The sequence below is a fragment of the Nylanderia fulva genome, unplaced genomic scaffold, assembly GCF_048542155.1.
Source record: "Nylanderia fulva isolate GAGA-0341 unplaced genomic scaffold, ASM4854215v1 Scaffold1, whole genome shotgun sequence".
NCBI classification, from domain to species: domain Eukaryota; kingdom Metazoa; phylum Arthropoda; class Insecta; order Hymenoptera; family Formicidae; genus Nylanderia; species Nylanderia fulva.
Window position 1 is genome coordinate 4,788,488 of NW_028189192.1, and position 20,788 is coordinate 4,809,275.

Below are 20,788 nucleotides of genomic sequence, written 5' to 3' on the forward strand. Positions count from 1 at the left end.
ACATACTTAATATGCATTACTAATAATTATAGTTACATTTATTGTTAATTAAAAGAAATTATTAAGTTTCACTGGAAATAAGAACTGTAGTATATTTATTTATAATGTATATATTTATTTACATCATTAATTTTTCAAGTAGACAGATATTGTGTAAGTAAAAAACTTGTACATTATTTTTTATGTGTGTATTAAATTACGCACATGTACATACCGTATACATACATACATTATTAATCAACGATCATAAAGCACACTTTATATTTTTTAGTCGTATATACATTCTATGAAATTATACATTAAAAAATATTTGTATCAAAATATACAATTTATCAAAACAGTTTATTGGAAAAAAATTACAAATTACGTTTTTTATAAGTCGCATTCAATTTTTCATATTTAACTATTATTTACAAGAGCAATATATTGGTTTAACATAATATTGTTATAATAGAGGTGTCGTATAAACACTCAATTATTCTTCACGGAACTTTCTTATAAAATAATTTAATTATAAATATACTTTTGTGTTTTTTAAAAGAGCTTGTTAAGAATTCGCTGATCCAGTCAAACTTATATATTTTATAGGTTTGTGCAGATAATGTGTTTCGTAAATATAGTCGTAAATATGATTATTTGTGCATTTTCTTAAATAATGATTATTTATATATGTGTGTATATCTCGCTATCTATCTTTGTATACAAAACTTAATGATAACGACTAGTATCTTTGCGATGGCCTTTACATGGTCGTAATAATTTACAAGGATGACGTTTAAACACTTACAAAAACGTCCTGCTCTTTGTTATTATATATACATATATTAGTCATGTTTATATTATTAATAAATATATATAGAAAATATGTATATAATGTATATAAATTTTCAGGCTTTAAAAATTATAGAAATGAAAAAAAATGATTCTATTATAATAGCGGCATAATATTAATCTTGTAATTTATGTCGGACTCTGATTTTGTCAGTAAATGTCTAAGTTTCTTTAATAATTGTAATATAATCAGTCATATCAGCAACTTTAAATTATATCGTTGATATGAAAGGAATCGTAAATAAGGTGTTAGAAATATTATTAGACTTCTTTGTTTGCGTGAACAATATTGAACCGCTCAAAGCGGCAGTCTTTTCAGCATATTATTCCGCTTTGTGCAACGATAGGCTACCTCTCCATGGAAACATGCGGTGTCCCTGCGGTAATAATTTACTTTCTTTAGTGACATTGCAATATCAAACATTTCTTAAGTGGCTTAATTAATTTTATTCAGTGCATTTTAAAAACTATATCAATTAAAAATAATAAATCTCAAAATAACATCGTAAGAAAGATATTACTGTTTCTAAATATCCTCCTTTATTGGTCAGATTTAGCACTTGTTAATTATTTTCCTAAAATAAAATTACAATTGAAGGAACGTCATTTATTTGTTTTTATCTCAGCAATCCAAAAAATGTGACGAGTAAAATTATACAGCACTCCCGAAAAACATATAATAAAAGCAAGAATTCCAAAAAGACATTTAGAAGCTATACCAATTGATAGAAAGCATTAGGAGGAGATTATGTTTGTTGAAGACTAGACAGAAATATTACGTATTTTTTTGAAATTGTTATTTTAAATTAATGTAGTTCTAAAATTTTGTAAATATGCACTATGTATACATAAGTAATTTGTTTTAATCAGTCTTTAAAAATGATTGAATTAAATATTGAATTTAAGAAATTGAATAAATAATATACAAGTCAAATAATAAAAAATAATTATGATCTTGATGTGAAATAAAAAAGTAAGAGTTTAATTTTTTATTATAGGTATAAATATATTTTTTTTAATTATTTTTACCATTTGCGATGATCTACGTTCGCTGTCGTCGTCAGTACAATTGAAAATTTGTATAGGTTCTTCAATTCTCCGCAAAATTTTCATTGGTCTGCAAGTCTCATTTGTAAGTAATAAAAAATCAGGTATTAAGCAAACAACAACGATGATAATGGTAATTAACCAGAACGAGGGCGACATTAATAATCTCTCAAAGACCCCAAACATGTCACCATCGTATTTCCTAGAAAAACACAATTGTGTATAACAATTTTTAAATAGAAATTATTTGTTATACTTTTTAAATATAATCTATGATTATTAATTATCATAACTTTTCTGATAAAATGGATTTACTTACACATTTATAACCGAATAGCAAAATGCGCTTAGAAAAAATACTAATTCGGAAAGTAATACGCTTAGAACTAATGGGAATGTCCAATATGAGCTACGCAACAAAATCTGAAATATATTTCCATCAAAATATATTAATTTACATGACTATAAGATCGTTGATTCAAAAGATAGTTAAATTTAAAAAATTCAACCATTATAATAGAACTTTTTTAATACATGACGTATAAAACATATGAAACACTCTCTTAATCGTTCATTTTTTAAATCAATTAAAATTATTAAAATTAATGATTTTAATCTACATGTATAATGGCACTATTATTACCTGTAAATTCGCTAGTAAAGTTACTATATGAAAAATGCATGTACTGTAAGCCCAGTGGTCAACCGGTGTATTATCGTACAAATACGTTGGATTGATGTATGAGATACAATATATCATAAAATATGTTATCCCTGTATGCCATAATCCTAAAAAAATAATAATAAGAAGAAAGTTATTATCTATCGATGTCTTGCGTTAGTTTCATAAAAAAGTAAAATGGCACGAGATATATAAAATAAATTTTTATATATATTAATATTCTTATATATTTTTATTATGTTTATTTAATAAAAATAACTTTTATATATATCAATTGAAGAAAAGAAAATTATTAAATTTTCTATATATACAGACCTAAAAGCATCCATACCATGAATTGTTTTCTTGACATTAAGTAATTGTTTTTATTAAGTTTATACAAGTACGGATGTCGCATAAGTTTTTTCGCATTGTGATCCTGTTCCAATAATCCGTATAGCAATATTGGTAGCGACGTGAATAACAAGTTAAAGCACATTAGAAATACACCATCATAAAGTTCCTATAAAAATATACAGGATAACATATATTATTATCTTTTACATGGCATATTTGTAATTATCTTAATTTATAAAATTATAACAAAAATTAGATATGTAATAATTTTATTTATTAATCATCTATGTTTTAGGGAGATCTATTAAATACCAAATAAAAAATACGTGCGATATGTGAAAGGGAAGATATATAATTTATTCGCGTAACATAAGAATACAAAATACCGCGAGGATTTGCATTTTTTGATAGAACGAAAATAGGACGTTATTATTTTCTCTCACCTGTGTGGAGAAACCACTGTGAATGCCGAATAGCACCTGCGGCGTTATGAATACTAGGTTTTTGTAGAAGAAATACTGCATCAGGATGGTGATGCGCAGATAGTACCAGTGACCATGCACTAACAATGCTTTTTTCAGATACATAAACTTTGTGAAAGCAAAGTCGGCCGATATCGACGCTTGGCGACCTTCTTTTCCCAATATTCCGATTCCCACATGAGCTTCCTGTATCATCGAAACGTCGTTTCCGCCATCGCCGATAGCCGCGGTGTGCGGACGACTACGTGCAGTTTTTATCAAATGCACAATCTATGCACATGTTATATTTTTAATATATATATATATATATTTTTTTTTTATGGTATATTAAGTATTTATATCGAGTAAATATAATATAATAAAAAGAACCTCGCTTTTTTGCAACGGCGTCAATCTGCAACAGACGACTGCTTCACAGGCCATTCCGACAGATTTAAATAATCCGGGACAATTTCGTAAAATCGCTGCCATGCTCGTACCATCTATTATCAAACCGTACTGCTTATGTGGTTCCAATTTTATTTTGCGGCTGTAAAAAGAAATAATGTTTTGTATAGGATTAGTATATATTCTACTTTCTTGAAATTAATATATTATTATTGATAAGTAATTATTTTTTTAGTCATAAGTACACGGAGAGAATTTTCTCTTAGAACTTACCCTGAAAATCATGGTAATCGTAGGATAATATGAAAGAATTTTATAAGAGTTTCTCTGATTAATATTTATCACAGTAAAGAATATTAATATATACATAGTAAATTTTACTATGTACATAATAAAATTAATCGAGTATATTTTATATCTTAGTATGGTAGATATTAATATTTTTATTGTGGTAAATATTAATAAGAAAAATTCTTTATAAAATTCTTCCAATACCATATTGTCCCACGATTACCATAAAATTCTCTCTGTGTATAACAATGACATCTCATTAAGAAGAATCGGTAATAATAGCTGATTTACAATAAAATCTTATACTGTCATAATTAAAGAAACATATATATATATATATAGATGAAGCAACAATGTGTGAGTGTTTTCAGTGAAATTCTGATTGATCTTTGATGAAATATTGTCACCGTTTTAATTAGTGACATTTTCATTAATTCAGTTTTATGAAAAATGATTTGTGTATTAACTGAGTATATAGATTTTTTGATAGACGCATTGTACGTGACCAGACACTGCATAAGAAATAATATATGAATAGTTAAATAGGTAATACAATTAACGTGAAAAGAAAATAAAATTTTGGATGTATATACAAGTTCACTTACTCGAAATTAGTAAGAATCAGTAAACAGGATTGCCCTGAGGTTTCCTCCATCAGTCTTAAAACTTCGGTACCCTTTTTAAAATGGCCACAGAGAAAAGCAATGTTCTCCGCAGTTTCTGCTTTATCTCCCGTGAGTACCCATATCTAAACAATAAGAATTCGCAGATTGGAATATTACTCTTTTCGAAGTTAATTATTTTAATGAACTTTATATCTTCTAAAATATTTTTTTAAATTTAAGAAACACATACATATGTAATATTTAATGTTATAATATTTAATAATTGTTTTTTATAAAATATATGTATATAAAAATTATATTTTTGAGGATATATATAACAAAAAAAAATATTATAATTTTAAAACGATCGGTGATAAAACCGATATGTGACTTGAAAGTTGAATAGTAAATGGTTCAATGATATATATAAAAACTAACTTTGATTCCCGCGACTCGTAAGCATTCCAAAGTCTCTTGCACATTGTCTTGTAGACGATCTTCTACTGCGGTTACTCCGAGTAAAATGAGTCCGTTCTCCATAAGATTATATGCACATGTCATGTGCGCTGCTCTCTCCGTGCCGATTATCTGTCTAGCTTGCTCGATATTTTGCGATAACCTATTATACTCAGATGTGTCCATCTTCTTGTACGCTATAACTAATGTTCGCAAACCTCTCTGATAAAAATTGAGAAATTTTAATAAAGTGAAAGATATCATTTTTATAATATGCATATAGAATATAAAAACATACAGTATAAAGTTCAATTTAGTAAAGTGAAAGATATAACTTCTATAATATACATAGAATATAAAAACATACAGTATAAATTTCAATTTAAAATAATAAAAAAACACACATATATATATATATATATATGTATTATATTTTATGATACATAATATAAATACTCCTAAAAAAGTCAAACATTTTTGCAATCAGATAAATTAATTTTTAAATTGAATATGCATTGTATCATTCGGAAATGTCAATTAATGCAGTTATCATTATTTACAATCATGAGATAACATACCATGGAGAAATCGGAAACATGAAGGGAAGCTTCTTGCATCTTTCCTTCAACAATTAATGGTAGAACAGCCGAATCCGCACCCTTACAATATAGCCAAATATCGTTTGCAGAATCTTTCACTATGACCGACATTCTTTTTCGTTCTGTATATGTTCAAGATAGATCTATTATAATAATACTTTTCCCTTTAATCTTGAAACTTAATTATAATACAAATAATTAAATTCTGTTTTAAGATTAATTATAGATTTATGAATAATGTTCGATCTTAATGGTAATTTGAGTGACAATTATTTTAATAATTATTTTATTATACATATACGTGATATTTAATTTTTTCTTAATAAATTATTGTATACTGATTTATGCTGATTTTGCAAATACGTACCAGAAGTGAATTCTAGTATCTCCAATTTCTGAAAAACTAATGCGTTTTTGTTGATTTGGATGTGCATTTCCTCATTAGTATCCTTCTGAAAAATAACACCGCATCTGGCACTTGCCTCCACCAGTGCCTTCTCGTCTGCCGATGCTGCCTGCCATATGTTACACGTGTTTGTACATATCTTTATATGGAGTTAATCGAGTATCCACGTTTACACTTCGTTGTAGGTAAATATTAGCATTGGATAAACAAAAAAGTGCGATATCGCAAATTCGATATTTGCGTACGCGAGCTATATTTACCTGATATTGAGGTAAATCCGGATGCATCATCAACGTACTGTTGACCCTCGTGATTTTTTTTAATCTGAAGCTTTCGCGGAACAAAGTGCGTTTAGCTACGATTTCGGGACGTTGACTCGGCGGTGCGATTTGGACCACGTGGCACAGCGATATACTTATCATGAAATGCCAAATATTCTCCTACACAATGGCGTAATTTCAATATTGTTACTACAATTCTATTTTATTTTATAAATAATAATAACGCGAATATTATTTTTTTTATGCAAATTCACCTCCCATGACGTTAGCTTGACAGCCTCCTCTTCGTTTCCGCTTGACGGCAATAGATAAAGATTTCCGTCGCAATCTTTTTCCATGTACACGTTGCCATTGATCGAGCAGCGTCTGAACACCATCAAATTTTCAGTGAGCGTGCCGGTCTTATCGGTAAATAAATATTCAACCTGACCAAGCTCCTCGTTCAAGTCTGACGAGTTGGCGAGCGCAGGCTGATCGCTGTCCGCATCGTACATGTCCAAGTCCCAGCCGAAAAAAAAGGAGCCGAGGAACTTTTGTAATTCTGAAAAAATATAGACAAATCTTTATTGACATTGTTGTGAATTTAATTTCAATGTATTTTATAAATATGTTTTTGCATATTTAGAATGTTTCAGAGAGAGAAAAAAGATAGAAATAGAAAATAGAAAAATATTTGAATTATAATACCAAGATTTCAATAATGTTATGTTAAGAAAAGGCTTTTATGTTAAGACAGAAAGCTTAGAAAAAAGAACTGTGCAAACAAAAATGTCTCACCGACAGTGACATATAATGATATCGGGACGATGTAATTGAATAAGATAAGAAAGCTCATAATATCCGTAATCAACGTTGAAAACTTAATTGCAGGTAATGGGCCCAGATAGCTGTCCCATTTTTCATAGGATTCAACGTACAACTTCAGCAGAGTAGATGCTAATACTTCAATCAACAGTATCCCGACATATATAATAAGGTATTTATTAATAGATCTGCGAATGATATAATATGTGGATAAGTATAAATCTAAGCAGCAATTTCTACATTAAATAAAATATAAATAAAATATAATATTTAAAAAATATAATTTTTAAGCTTTTTGTTATATAATGTGACATTATATGATAGCAAAAATGCAAGCAGATTTAGCGGAAGCGAACAATTATATATCAATTATTATATATTTTTATACATAAATAAAAAAAGCTTGAATAATTACTTCTCAGCGATTGAGAATTTATTGCTGACTATCTTTGAATTGAGTGACAATTTTGTGTCCTGTCCAGTATAAACTGCACAACCGACCACATATTCGGTGTCTTTTAGCCTCGATCCACGCAGCAAAAGATTATCTATCGTTAGATGCCCATTCAATACTTCCCTGCCATTGTTAATCTCAAGTTTGCCATAGAAGGTATAAAGATTTGCCATAGGATGTTGACACGTAATCGTCGCTTCCATACCTACTATATGCGAAAGCGGCATTTTCGAGACCACTTTCGGAACTTGTAACGACTAAAAAAAATATAATCTTTTAAGTTAACAGTCATAAACATGTTAATTTAAAGATTAAAAAGATTGTTGATTGCGTTATAAGTATTAGTTAGAGAAAAAATAAAAATATGTGCCGTCTACTCTTTATAAATAGATCCAGAGTTAGCTTGGATCACCTTTAGATTTGTTTCTCCGTCGAGATTGGATGTCGTGACATAACAACATCCTGGAGTCTCGCTATAAAGTAGAACGAGATCACATGGCACGTCCTCATCCCGAGAGACTTTTACAAAATCACCTACCACTATTTGTTCGCAATATATATCCTGTAAATATTATATATTATTTACGCATCAAATGTATAACGACAAATATTAGCATAAGAATTTCACAATCGTTTGAAATATTTTCCATTTTATCTTTAACTTCATGAAAATTTCAGGACATTGCATTAAAACATATAATAGAATAAATATTTGTAAATATAATAAAAATATTAATAAAGTGTTTAAAATATAATGTTGGATTTTTTTTAAATGCAATTTAGCGTGTGCAACGAACCTGCGTACATTTGTTGCGGATTACATTAACAGGTCTCCGGTTATCGCGTTGATCTGTCTTGTAACGCAAATAATCTTCGTATCCCTGTTTACAAGCGGTCACAAGAATAACGAATGATAAAGGCAGTGCGCTGGTTACGGGCGAAATGGGTGACTCTATTGAAATTGCGATTATTGTCGTTAGCAGGAAATAACAATTCGCTACTCGTCGGAACTGTTCGAAGAAATTCTTTGGAATGAAGTTCCATATTGTGTACTGTAGATTACAGAGATAATATATGATTAATATCAATATATTCAGATCTATGCAACAAATTTAAAAATAATGATAATTATTTTAAGCTCTCAGCAGAATATAACGTTTAAGTGCTATAATATTTTTTAAATAGAATCTGAATATATTTTTTTTAATATTAAATATTTTAGAGTAAAATATAAAAAAGAGAAAACACGCGAAATATATACCTTATGCGATATGACACGATTGCTGGTAAAATGTGTATCTAATGGATCATTCGTAGGATTAATATTCACGATTCTGTGATCGTTAAGTACTGATGATGTACCACCCTATATAGAAACATAAAAAAAGAAATATTTATCAAGTAAACTAGCACAACATATTGTGAACGCAGTAAAAATAATTCCATTTGTTCGTTTCGTTTTATCAATTAAAAAAATTATTTTGTTTTATCAATTAAGAAAAACTTCAAAAAATGACCCGACTTTAATTACAAATCTGCTTGCGCAGTTTTTTTAGAATCCTTTGTAATTGTTTGTAACAATCGCAATTGAAATTTATATTGATGATGGAGAAAGCATATTTGAAAAATCTTTAAAATTGACAAAAATTACTTTTGATAATTTGTTTAAATAATTGCAATTTTTAAACCGTGCAACTATTGTATAAACGTAACAAAAATCACTACAAACAACTACGATTATAAAAAGACTGTGCAAACAGATTTGAGATATCTTAAAGTCGGATGCTTTTATTTTTTAAATTATTTTTACTTTTTAATTGATTGTAAACGAAATGCTATTTTCTATATCAAGAAATTAATTTTTTGAAAGTCAGGTGCCAGATTCACATAGGTGAATACACGACTATTTTAAGTTCGAGTAAGTCTTTAAGCAGAGATAGATCGATATCAATCTTAAAGCGAAAGAATTAAAACAATGATCGCCCCACTTTAAGATATTTCAAATCCGCTTGCGCAGTCTTTTTTAGAATCGTTTGTAATTGCTTGTAATAACAATAATTTTGTGTGTTTGTTTTATTTGTTGATTTTACCAATAATAAATTATGAAGAAATTATGTCCCTTTCTAAAAAAGGCATGCAAAGTCAATTCTCGCAAATATTGTTATCTCTTTTTCGCGATGCTAATTTTCGCGCACGCTTGTGTATATTTTCTAATATATTATAAAATTATATAATTATAATTCCCCCCAATGGGTACACCTTGACGTGGTGGGGTGGCTCTAGTACCTGGATGAATAATCATTTTTATTTTAAAGAATTATTCTGAATGGGAAGCAAAGTACCCAAAATACATGTCATGGTTATGACATGTCTTTTTTTAATATTTTTATTATCGAATGGAGGACTAAAAAAAGAGCACGTTTAATAATATGAAAAACATTAATAAAATGGTTTTCTCCTTTAGATAATATAAAATATAGAAATAAATATATGTGACATACTTTTCTATACTTGACCTAAAATTAGGTAAAAAAAATAATTAAAAATACAAAAAAACATAACATTATTTATCGCATTAAAGCGAGAGACGTGAACTTGATTTCAAGTCCAATTATCCGAAAACAAAGATTAATCGCGAATTCTAATTACAACCGTGAATACGGGTCTTAGAAGTCGAAAATTAATCGCGATCAAAAGTTACGATGACGTAAAGTAATACCGTATATAAAAAAATTATCTGTTTGTCTGATTTGCTCGCAAAATTCTTCAAAATTGCTCTCAACTTCCTATTTTTCGCACGTGATATCACATCTCTGGCACTCGTCTGTGCTGCAGTTATAAATGGGGGGCAATGTATACGAAACTACAACCTTATCAAAGTATACAATCCGTCACGTCATGTTTATATCAGCACCTCGTACGCTATCAGTATTGGAAAAATCCTAGACACAAAAAAATCTACTATCCTAAGGATATTCCTAAATCTACTATCAAGCAATTTCATAAGACCTTAACGTGCCGTGAACGCGACAGTAACAATGGTGATAGGACGGATAACATACTTAACATGAGTAACAGCCAGTACTTGGATTACATGTACAAGGCATGGCTCAAGGACCAGAAATCTGTGAGCTCCTCATGGGATTTGTATTTCAAATTAATCCACACCAAAAGCTCGAGGGATTCTCGTGATAAATCCAACTCGATTCGCGTCACTTCGTCCTCTAAGATAATGTCATCAAACTTAGAAGGAGGACAATCGAATAGTGAGTCTACTTTAATGAGTTCTATTTGAGAGTTATATATGTATATAATTGTTTGATAGATTGTTTTTAAAGATTAAAAGTTGTAGCCAGAATTAGTGATATTAAAATCAACAAATAATATTGATCTTGATTTTATCATAATTTACATATAATGTATTGTAGAATAATAAAATTATATTTTAAAGATTTTTTTATCTGTCTAAAAATGAAGAAATGTTATTAATATTAGGATGTTATATTTATATTATTGTTTAATGTGTAACTTTTACGTGTATTTATAGTAACAGAGATTTAATTTAAAAAAGTAATAATATTTTATTAATTTATATTTATCAATTTGTTAAAATTTAATATAATTGTAATTTATAATATATATACATATATATATTTGTTTGATTAATATTTATATTCTATTATTTTATACAAAAGTAATATGCATTCAGCGTCTACGCTAAATGCATATATTTTTAATTGTTAAAAATTGTTTCGATCATAGTTTAATTGTAAATTGTTTCGATAAACTAATTAATATGTCTCATCAATCATACACATACGATTTTCTCGAATGCTTAACAGCAACATTGCCAAAAAAATCCCAGGAAATTCCGGGAAAATCGGACAATGATCAGATGCAGGGGGATCAATTTATAATCAGCGCACTTAATATCAATGATACGATTCGCGCTTATCAGGTAAATTCTTTCTTGCTTACAAGTTCGCAAACCTGCGTTGTATTATATATACAGTTTTCTTGTACGTATATAATATTGAGACTTATTTTATTCACTCAAGGCACGTGGTCATCTTATAGCCGACACAGATCCGTTGGGCATACAAAATCCAGAGTCAGCGAAGCTACAGGGCACTGCGAATTTGCCACCGGAGATTGTGGTGCGACATCATCTCAAGGGCATGACGGAAGCGGACATGAACAGAGAATTCCCTCTCGCTTCTCTAACTGTTATCGGTGGTGAGAAAAGGAGTTTACCATTGCGAGAGATACTGATGAGACTCAATAAAATCTATTGCGGTCATCTGGGTCTGGAATACACGTACATTCACGATCTCAGTACGGTACGCGCGTTTCAGATTAGAATTTCACTCTCCTGGGATATATCTGAAAGTATACACTTTGTACTTGAACGTGCGATATCTCGCGACAGTATAAATACTGTGCGATAACAGATTAGATTGAGAAATCTTGCTATTGTGGTATTTCATTTGTATACGGTAGTAAGTTTCTATATATAAAATAGATAAAGTTGAAAATCAAATTTTAGCTCTGCAATTAATACGAGCCGGAAATATATATTAAAATTTAAAAAAAAAGAAACTTGAACTTTTTAAAAAATAATTGTTCAAATTGTATTTCGAGAATGCGAAGATTTCAGTTATCATTTAATCAAATAATTTCTCATTTTTGTAAATATTAATAGAAATAATTTTATGATTAGAGAGATATATTTAATAGGCGTTATTTGAATTCACAGGTTTTACAGAAAATGTCGCATAGAGTTATGAAATATATTGAACATGCATTTTATCAGTTAGATTGGTTGAGGGAAAAGTTTGAAATACCAGGCGCCTGGGAATTGCCCGCGGAACACCGGAAGTGGATCTGGATGAATATCATGAGAGCCGTGAGTTTCGAGAGTTTTTTAGCGAAAAAATATGGAACGGAGAAGAGATTCGGATTAGAAGGTTGCGAATCGTTTATACCGGCCATGGCGGAATGTATAGAAACATCGGCGTTAAATGGTGATAAACAAATTGTCAAAATTGTCTTAATCGACAGATGAATTCAAAGCTGATATATATTTTTAAGCTTTTATAAAATAATACATTTGCTAGGAGTGGAAACTGTAGTAATTGGAATGGCACATCGCGGTCGTCTGAATACTTTGGTAAACATATGCTCGAAACCGATGAGTCAGCTGTTCACTCAGTTTAATCCGATTGCACTGGAAGGATTCGGTTCTGGAGATGTCAAATATCATCTTGGGACGCATTCGGAGAAATTATTGGAGAGGTGAAAATTATATCAGGTTGTCTAAAATTGATTTATAGCATTAATATATATGGATATGTCAAACATCAATTTTTAAATTTGTTTTTTGTCGTTTATTTTTTAAGCCTCGAAGTAAAATTTGCGACATTTGTTATATCGTTGTTTATTTATATCGATTTGTAGAACTAAGAAAAAAGTGTTTCTTGCTATAATGGCAAATTCGTCCCATTTGGAAGCGATCGATCCAGTTATAGTCGGCCGAGTCCGCGCCGAACAAATCGAGAAAGGTGACGCTAAACGTATGTACCGACACGAATGCATAATCAACTATACATATAATCGATGATAGCATCTTTCATGAAATAAACTAACTTATTTTAGAGGGCAAGAGATCATTGGCTATTCTGGTTCATGGCGATGCCGCTTTTGCTGGTCAAGGTGTCGTTTATGAAACAATGCATCTCACCAATCTACCGGAATATACGACGGGCGGCGTCATGCATATTGTAATTAATAATCAAGTAAGAATCAATAACGACAAACTTTTTAGAGATAATTTTACAAATATTAATCAGAAAATTCTAATCTTCTTATTATAATAAATCAAATTTTATTCAAATTTAAGTATTTTTTATGTAGTTTTTAGTTAGGAAGAATAAAATATAAAGATAAATTAAAGTATTAATCTTAATATTAGTAAAATAGATAATATTTAAATACATAATTATAATAATTATAAATATGTATAATATTGTTATGAAGATTTTGTATTATCTCTTTAATTTTTCTCTAAAATTTTTAAAATTAAAAAAATTTTTAATTATTTAAAAATTTAGATAATTATTTTGAATATTAAATTATAATTTTAAAAAATTATTCAATAATTAATAACTTTAAATAATTATATAAGTAGAAATTTAGCACACAATATATTTTTAAATATTTATAAATTTAATTTTAGATTGGTTTTACAACCGATCCAAGATACTCTCGATCTAGTGCGCACTGTACGGATGTAGCTCGCGTTGTGAATGCTCCTATTTTTCACATACATGCTGATGATCCCGATTTAGTGACTTACTGCAGTAAGGTGGCCGGCGAATATCGGTAAATCGCGATATAAATAATATTTAATTTCTAATCTTCACGTCGTTTTTCAATGAAAGATTGCTTTTGAAGTCAAAATTGAAAAAAATTGGAGGAGATATTTAAAATACCAAAATTCGAAAAATTTTTGATAAACAGAACTTTAAAAAAAGGAAAGAACAGCGAAATCTTTATAGAGTTAATTTTTATTAAAGTATTAAACATTATATTTTATATCAGAGCCACCTTTCATAACGATGTAGTATTGGACATCGTCGGATATCGAAGACAAGGGCACAATGAGATGGACGAGCCGATGCTAACTCAACCGCTCATGTATAAACGCATAAAAGCTCATCCCAGTGTTCTCTCTATATACAGTGATAAGCTCCTTAAAGAAGGCGTGATAACGGAGGCTTTTGCAAAAGAAGTTTGGATAAACTTCGCAATTAGATTATTTAATCCTTATCTCTGACCTTGTCTTTTATACACATCAGTTTCCCTTGTGGATAGGAAACGGAGAAGTACATAAATCATTGCGAGGAAGAGTTTAGAAAAGCGCAGACCATTAGCTCGATGCAGATGAGCGATTGGCACGATATACCCTGGACCGATTTCTTTTCGAATCAGAGTCCGAAAAATATCATACCTCTGACTGGTATCGATTTAACAACTATCAAGACGATATGCAATGCTATATCCATTCCACCGAAAGATATCGAGACGCATGTTCAAGTTAGTTGTGAAATACAAAAATAATATTAGAATTTGAAATACAAAAATAATATTAGAACACATCTCCAAAACTAGCCCTATGTTCAACTTCAAATTTTTCAGGGATTAATGTCCCATCATATAGCATTGTTTGGCATAGAATTCGATTTGAATTTCAAGGTCCGCAAAACAGGCTAAAAACCGCTGTTTTTAGGGTCACTCTTTCTGAATTCACAGAATTTCAGCCTAGAATTATATTCTCTCTGATTGATTTAATATTTAATCAATTTGATCTAAATAAAAGTTTATGTGTACGTAGGTACTGAGAGCGATGGACAGACGAGCAAAACTCATGGAATCTCGGAAAATTGATTGGGCAATGGGGGAATGTCTGGCTTTCCTCAGTTTGTTGAAGGAAGGTCATCACGTTAGACTGTCCGGGCAAGATGTCGAGCGTGGCACCTTCACCCAACGTATACATATTGTTCACGATCAGAGCAGAGACAAGATCTACAAGAATATTCTGCACGACGTTTTTCCCAGGCAAGCTTTGTACACGGTTACGAATTCGTCGTTATCGGAATACGGCGTGTGCGGTGAGTGAGGTTCAAGGAAAAATTGATTAACATTGCATCAGTAAACGTGACGATAACAATATCTATATTCACAATCTGTCTCTTATTCACATGTTATCGATAATATGTGTTTATCTATCTTCTCGTACATTAGATTAACATATAGGTGATTAAGTATAGATTATTTAACACGAAATATGAAATTGTTAAAGTTCACAAGAGCTGCAAGCTTGTAAATTTGAGACAAGCGTGAAATGCAGCAAATATTATAGTGTAAAGATATTAAAATTTAGGATTAATTCAAACTCCTCTCGGAGTTTAATTAAAACAGATAATTCATGATATATTATGATAATTAATATTTAATGAATGATTGACGAGAAAAGGTTTCGAATTGGGATATTCTGCGTATAATCACAACTCTCTTACACTCTGGGAAGCACAGTTCGGCGATTTTGCCAATACCTGTCAGGTAATTTATTATCACTATATTTTTCTTTCTAATAAAAATTTGAGATAATTAATCTGCATAAGCATGATTTGATTTCAAATATATTTTAATTAGATTTTCGGTAAAATTTTCAAACTCTTTGCACAAGATTCTTCGATCGCATTTATAGTTAGTTTCTGAAGATGACCGAAATCGCGATATTTCATCGAGAATACTAATCAGCTAAATTGATCTTCAGGTCATACTAGACTGCCTGTTATGTTCCGGACAAGCCAAATGGGGCAGACAGGTGGGATTGGTGCTGCTGTTGCCGCACGGTATGGAGGCCCAAGGGCCGGAACATTCGTCCGCCAGATTGGAGAGATTCCTTCAGCTATGCGACGACGAGTGTACTCACGTGCCCGGAACGGAGTCCGGCGCCTCCGCCGGCGAGACTGTCGAGGAGATCATAACTAGGCAGCTTTACGAGATAAATTGCATCATCTGCAATCCCTCGACACCTGCCAATCTGTTTCATCTTCTGCGTCGGCAGATATTAATGCCGTTTCGAAAACCGTTGGTTCGTCTGTGTAATGTAGTGTCTTTTGTCACAAGTCTTTTTTTAGATGGCAATATATATACTTTATAAGTCTTTTAGAAAAAAATATGCATTTAAGCAAAAGTTGCAAGGTTTGGAAAAAAAAAATATATACATATATATATGTATGATCGAACCGAAAAAAGATAAAAGGAATAACATCAAAACAAAAATTATATAAGTACGGCTTCTTGATGTAAATTTTATTTAATAATTGATTAATGATTTTCAACAGTTTTCTATTTATTTTTTAAATATTTTATTATATCTGAGAAATCTGTCTTGTAAATGTAATCGAACAAATTGATCAATTGATATAAATTTTTAAGGAGAATGAGTATTGTAGTAAAACTATATAGTTGCAAAATATTTTCTTCGAACTTTACAACTTTTGCTTGAAACTTTTTTGCTAATCTTAATACTTTCGTAAATATTAGCTCATTGATATCATTGATAACATTAATATTGAATATTCAACTAGCAGCACATAAAATTGTTTCGCGTGATTCACGAGATGTCATATTGCGGTGGACGAAAATTGACGAAACGTTTCCCAGAAACGTTTTCTGATTATACTGAATATTTAATATATTAAATGCATTTTATCTGTATCTTCCACTTTTTGTCGATATGTATATATATAATGATAGCATATATATATAATGTCGATATATATAATGATAGCAATATATATGATAGCAGAAAACCTTTTAAAAGACCCTCGCGTCTTAAACGTGATTAATCTAGTCACGACACAATTATATCATTTATATCATTTCAGTTTTTTCGTGAGGTATAATGTTAGTCCTTCAATTTTTATCACACACAATTCTCAAGAATTCGATTATTTTATATTGAATTTATTTGATCATAAAACAATTTTAGCTGAGAGCTTACTCATACTTTTTAAAACTTGCTCGTAAAATGATACACGTGAGAATTTTTGTTTCCAATTTCTGTTTATTTGTTATAATATTATAAAGCATTTTAAATTTTGTCAAATTTGAAACATGATTTTCCTGCTGTTTAGATCCTTATGACCCCTAAATCATTGCTACGTCATCCAATGGCGATATCGAATTTTGAGGAAATGGGACCAGGTACAACTTTCAAGCACATTCTACCGGATCTTTCCGTGAATCCCGGAAACGTGAAGAAAGTATTGCTTTGTACCGGGAAAGTGTATTATGATTTGATCGTCGAGCGTCAAGAGAGACAAGTGGAGGATAAAATAGCGATTATAAGAATCGAGCAGCTCTGCCCTTTTCCATATCACCTTCTCGCGGCGGAAATGAAGAAATTTCCACGAGCCAAAGTGAGAGTTTGATATAATAATATGCAATTTTTGAATTGAATTTGAAACATCTGTTTGTGTCTAATGGCAAAAAGAATTCCGATTATCGCAATATGTTAATAATAAAATTAAATGTGTTTGTGCATAGATCATGTGGGTGCAAGAGGAGCACAGGAATCAAGGTGCTTATTATTACGTGAGAGATAGGATAGCCTTGACATTGAGAATTCCATTAGAGGATGTGAAGTATGGCGGTCGTCTTGCTTCTGCTGCGCCAGCCACCGGCAGCAAGATTATTCATAAGAACGAATACGATAGTATGATGACAATGGCGATGAGTCTCGATTAATTATATAAAACCATGGTAATGTAATAACTTTCTTATTTAAAAAAAAAATATAAAGGTATTTATTGAAATTATATTAGAAATATTATCAGTGGTATAAGAAATATTTACGTGTATTATGTACAAATATGAGAAATCAGAGAGATAGTGTATAAAAATCTACTTCTTTTATAAATAATCTTTTTATATATAGTTTTTAAAGAGTCTATTATCTATTTATTTAATAATAAATAAATAGATAATAGATTGTTAATGAATTGTTATTATCTATTTATTTAATAATAATATTTAATAAAATTTAATAACGAAAATAACGTCTTAATAATTAATTTTGATTACAGATTTTTTAAAAAATTTACGCAATTGACTCACCAAATTCAACAGACATAAATATTCAGCACTTTCTTGCGTTGCGTACGAAAAAGTTCTTTTACTCAAACAATTCCACATTACATTCTACGTTATTTCTATCGCGAAATGTTTCATATAAGTACGAGTTGCGTGAACGTTCGACATAGGACTAAACGTTGATTAAGTTGGGATGATAATGTTACCGTCCCTGGTAGAAAAAAATTTACACCTCGGACAAAGGCCACGGTCGTTAAACGCGACTTCAATAACTTCCTCTATATAGTCAACTAACAATAATAGTATTGTCTTTGCCTTAAAGTAGCATTTTTTTGCGTTGTACCAAGAAATTAGATTCAGCGAAAAATCTTATCGCGTTTTATGCGCATTCTGAAAATAACATTTTGTTAAACTGAAGGAGCGGTTGCGATAAACCTTTATCACATTGAACGGCTTCAAACTTGCTCGGTATCTTCAATCTTTGCGGTCTTATTCATTCAAGAATAAACTTCGATTATACCGGAATTATTACTGTTTATCACGTTTTAAATCAGAAGTTTGTACAACGCAAGCTACGTTACGTCACACTATGACGTCACATTTTCGAATAAAAATTTCATCTACTCTCGCGAATTGTATTAATAAATTATATAATTTACATAGTTGAACAAAAGATAAATGATTCAAATAAAAAAAAATATATTTATATAGATATTACTTGTTAAATTATATGTTCAAAAAATCTGATAACGAATAAATACTTCAGAGATAAGATAGCGTGAAATTAAATAATGTTTGTTCAAAAATTTTAATAGTTTTTCATGTATCTTATACGTCTTACCATATCGCTGTCTTGAAGATGCTCAAATTTCAGCAACAAGAAAGGACTTCTTTACCTATTTTGACTTTTACACACTTTTGTTCGTTATAAGAATTATGCACTTTATCGTATGTACAAATCGTGTTCTCACTATCACTGAATATATTTTTCAAATGTCACTCAATGTATTTCTGTGTGTGGTTCTTCATTAAGATGCACTTTTAGTCTAATTATTATTTTCTTGATTTTGTTGCAGCAGTTTACCATTGGACTAATGTCTACGAAATTGTTCATGCAGAAAACGCTGTAAACAAATTTGCGTACTCACTTACTTGAATATTCATGCATTAAAAAAGAAACATTTTTATTGTATACATGTGCAAGTGATGTTTCATACAATGCATGTATATGTATACACAGTTAAAAAAAGCAATATTAATAATCATTGAAAATTACTTTAATCATCAGCAATAAAATAATTATCTCAAAAACGAATCACGGTATCAAATGTAAATGAAAAATTGTTTAATTTTTATATTTTAATTAATAATAATTATTAATTATTATAATAATTATTATAATAATTATTATAATTATTATTATAATTATTATAAATAATAATTAATAATTACTTAATTACACACACGCAATATATGAAACAAAATTGGAACATATATAATATATATAGTTATCGTTATCAATTAATATGATAATATCTCGCTATTTTCTAATCGATTGTTGCGCGAGATGTATTGACGTTCTCATCATTAATAGTATATCTTTCACTTACCTTAAAAGTTTTTTTTATTTCCCAATTAAGCGCGCTGCTGGTCGACGGTATTTCCCCGTGAGCGAAAACCAATTATTCGCTGCCTATCGTCCAAGGGAGACCGATACTGAAATACTCCGATCGTGACGACGGATAAGAAAATCTTATCAAGCATTTTGCGCACCTACCTCCATATCGTTCATTAGCGATTATAAGTACGAACTGTCGCCTATCGTAAACAGGACAGATAAGCCAGCGTAAAATTAAAAAATCCTGATCATCGCTCATTTTCCCAGTCAATGCTGGTCGCTCGTATCGGTTGAGAAACAGATTTAGCTTTAATTAGATTTCGAAGATTTATACTATGTAATAATAAAAGCATTCAAGATAATATAAAACGGTGTTTACAGTTTATATAGAAAGTTGAGATCATTCTCCATCTTATCATTTTTTTCTCTGTTGAATATTAACTAGCATATGTCACATGATAAAGGAACGTTAATCTAGTCAAATCGTTGGGCTATCCTTTTATTGAATGTGGTGATAATGTGATTATTTTTAACTTTTTTATAGCTCTATTTTATCTATTTGATTCATCATACCTATAATTTTATAATTACAGATCCGAAAAGTGGACCATTGGAATAGCTTTTTTTGTTTTGTAAAACGATAATTATATTGTGCGTTGGTCAGTAAAACTATAAAAAAATTAGTTACAGCTTTAATGAAATTAGTTACAGCTTTAATAAAATTTAAAACAATATGAAAAAAATTAATAAAGGGCAGAAAAATTATAATAGAATAGTTCTTCGTTTTAAAAATGAATCTTTACAAACACGTGAACAACAATATTGTACCGATAAAATATTTTAT

General features: G+C 29.9%; 2 protein-coding genes and 1 long non-coding RNA gene across 14 annotated transcripts; 2 read left to right on the top strand and 1 right to left on the bottom strand.

The window, feature by feature from the left end:
* Positions 1–323: 323 nt before the first annotated feature.
* On the bottom strand, positions 324–20,046 carry LOC114928300 (phospholipid-transporting ATPase IF). 5 transcript variants are annotated; one of them, XM_029299386.2, is made up of 20 exons: positions 19,937–20,046; positions 19,168–19,450; positions 8,923–9,027; positions 8,459–8,713; positions 8,074–8,223; positions 7,623–7,918; positions 7,181–7,395; positions 6,658–6,944; positions 6,383–6,562; positions 6,084–6,231; positions 5,696–5,838; positions 5,100–5,339; positions 4,662–4,804; positions 3,748–3,907; positions 3,340–3,648; positions 2,876–3,062; positions 2,522–2,667; positions 2,198–2,301; positions 1,861–2,080; positions 324–1,208 (listed from the first exon to the last, which is right to left on the bottom strand). In XM_029299386.2, the coding sequence occupies exons 2-20, from the start codon at positions 19,168–19,170 to the stop codon at positions 1,155–1,157; spliced, it is 3,345 nt and encodes a 1,114-aa protein (XP_029155219.1). In that variant the 5' UTR covers positions 19,171–19,450; positions 19,937–20,046; the 3' UTR covers positions 324–1,154. The 5 variants fall into 5 exon arrangements, with proteins under 5 accessions (XP_029155219.1, XP_029155220.1, XP_029155218.1 ...); XM_029299387.2 differs by lacking the exons at positions 19,168–19,450; positions 19,937–20,046 and adding exons at positions 11,916–12,044; positions 18,351–18,416; XM_029299385.2 differs by lacking the exons at positions 19,168–19,450; positions 19,937–20,046 and adding an exon at positions 18,351–18,935.
* LOC146725302 (uncharacterized) lies at positions 6,108–7,621 on the top strand. The gene is made up of 2 exons (XR_014924207.1): positions 6,108–6,307; positions 6,792–7,621. It is a non-coding gene; the product is annotated as an uncharacterized LOC146725302 (long non-coding RNA).
* On the top strand, positions 9,919–20,525 carry LOC114928302 (2-oxoglutarate dehydrogenase complex component E1). 8 transcript variants are annotated; one of them, XM_085480440.1, is made up of 16 exons: positions 9,919–10,927; positions 11,504–11,619; positions 11,720–12,001; positions 12,475–12,685; positions 12,779–12,956; positions 13,119–13,234; positions 13,317–13,456; positions 13,897–14,042; positions 14,262–14,451; positions 14,535–14,756; positions 15,055–15,331; positions 15,697–15,782; positions 16,000–16,320; positions 17,369–17,653; positions 17,781–17,996; positions 18,320–19,334. In XM_085480440.1, exons 1-15 carry the CDS (start codon positions 10,513–10,515, stop codon positions 17,979–17,981), a joined length of 3,186 nt encoding a protein of 1,061 aa, XP_085336566.1. In that variant the 5' UTR covers positions 9,919–10,512; the 3' UTR covers positions 17,982–17,996; positions 18,320–19,334. The 8 variants fall into 8 exon arrangements, 7 of the variants coding, with proteins under 7 accessions (XP_085336566.1, XP_029155226.2, XP_029155228.2 ...); XR_003819048.2 differs by lacking the exons at positions 13,897–14,042; positions 14,262–14,451; positions 14,535–14,756; positions 18,320–19,334 and adding exons at positions 19,403–19,452; positions 19,967–20,525 and having other exon boundaries at positions 12,418–12,685; positions 16,000–16,335; XM_029299393.2 differs by lacking the exons at positions 13,897–14,042; positions 14,262–14,451; positions 14,535–14,756; positions 18,320–19,334 and adding an exon at positions 19,403–19,655 and having other exon boundaries at positions 12,418–12,685; positions 16,000–16,335.
* Positions 20,526–20,788: the final 263 nt, after the last annotated feature.

Coding starts and splice junctions, on each gene's coding strand:
- LOC114928302 (XM_085480440.1), top strand. CDS start 10,513: ATGTATACGAAACTACAACCTTATCAAAGTATACAATCCGTCACGTCA. Junction 13,457..13,896: donor ATATTGTAATTAATAATCAA/GTAAGAATCAAT, acceptor ATTTAATTTTAG/ATTGGTTTTACAACCGATCC. Junction 14,043..14,261: donor AAGGTGGCCGGCGAATATCG/GTAAATCGCGAT, acceptor ATTTTATATCAG/AGCCACCTTTCATAACGATG.
- LOC114928300 (XM_029299385.2), bottom strand. CDS start 18,428: ATGTGGAATTGTTTGAGTAAAAGAACTTTTTCGTACGCAACGCAAGAA. Junction 8,224..8,458: donor TCCGCAACAAATGTACGCAG/GTTCGTTGCACA, acceptor TAATATTTACAG/GATATATATTGCGAACAAAT. Junction 3,063..3,339: donor ACAGTGGTTTCTCCACACAG/GTGAGAGAAAAT, acceptor ATATTTTTATAG/GAACTTTATGATGGTGTATT.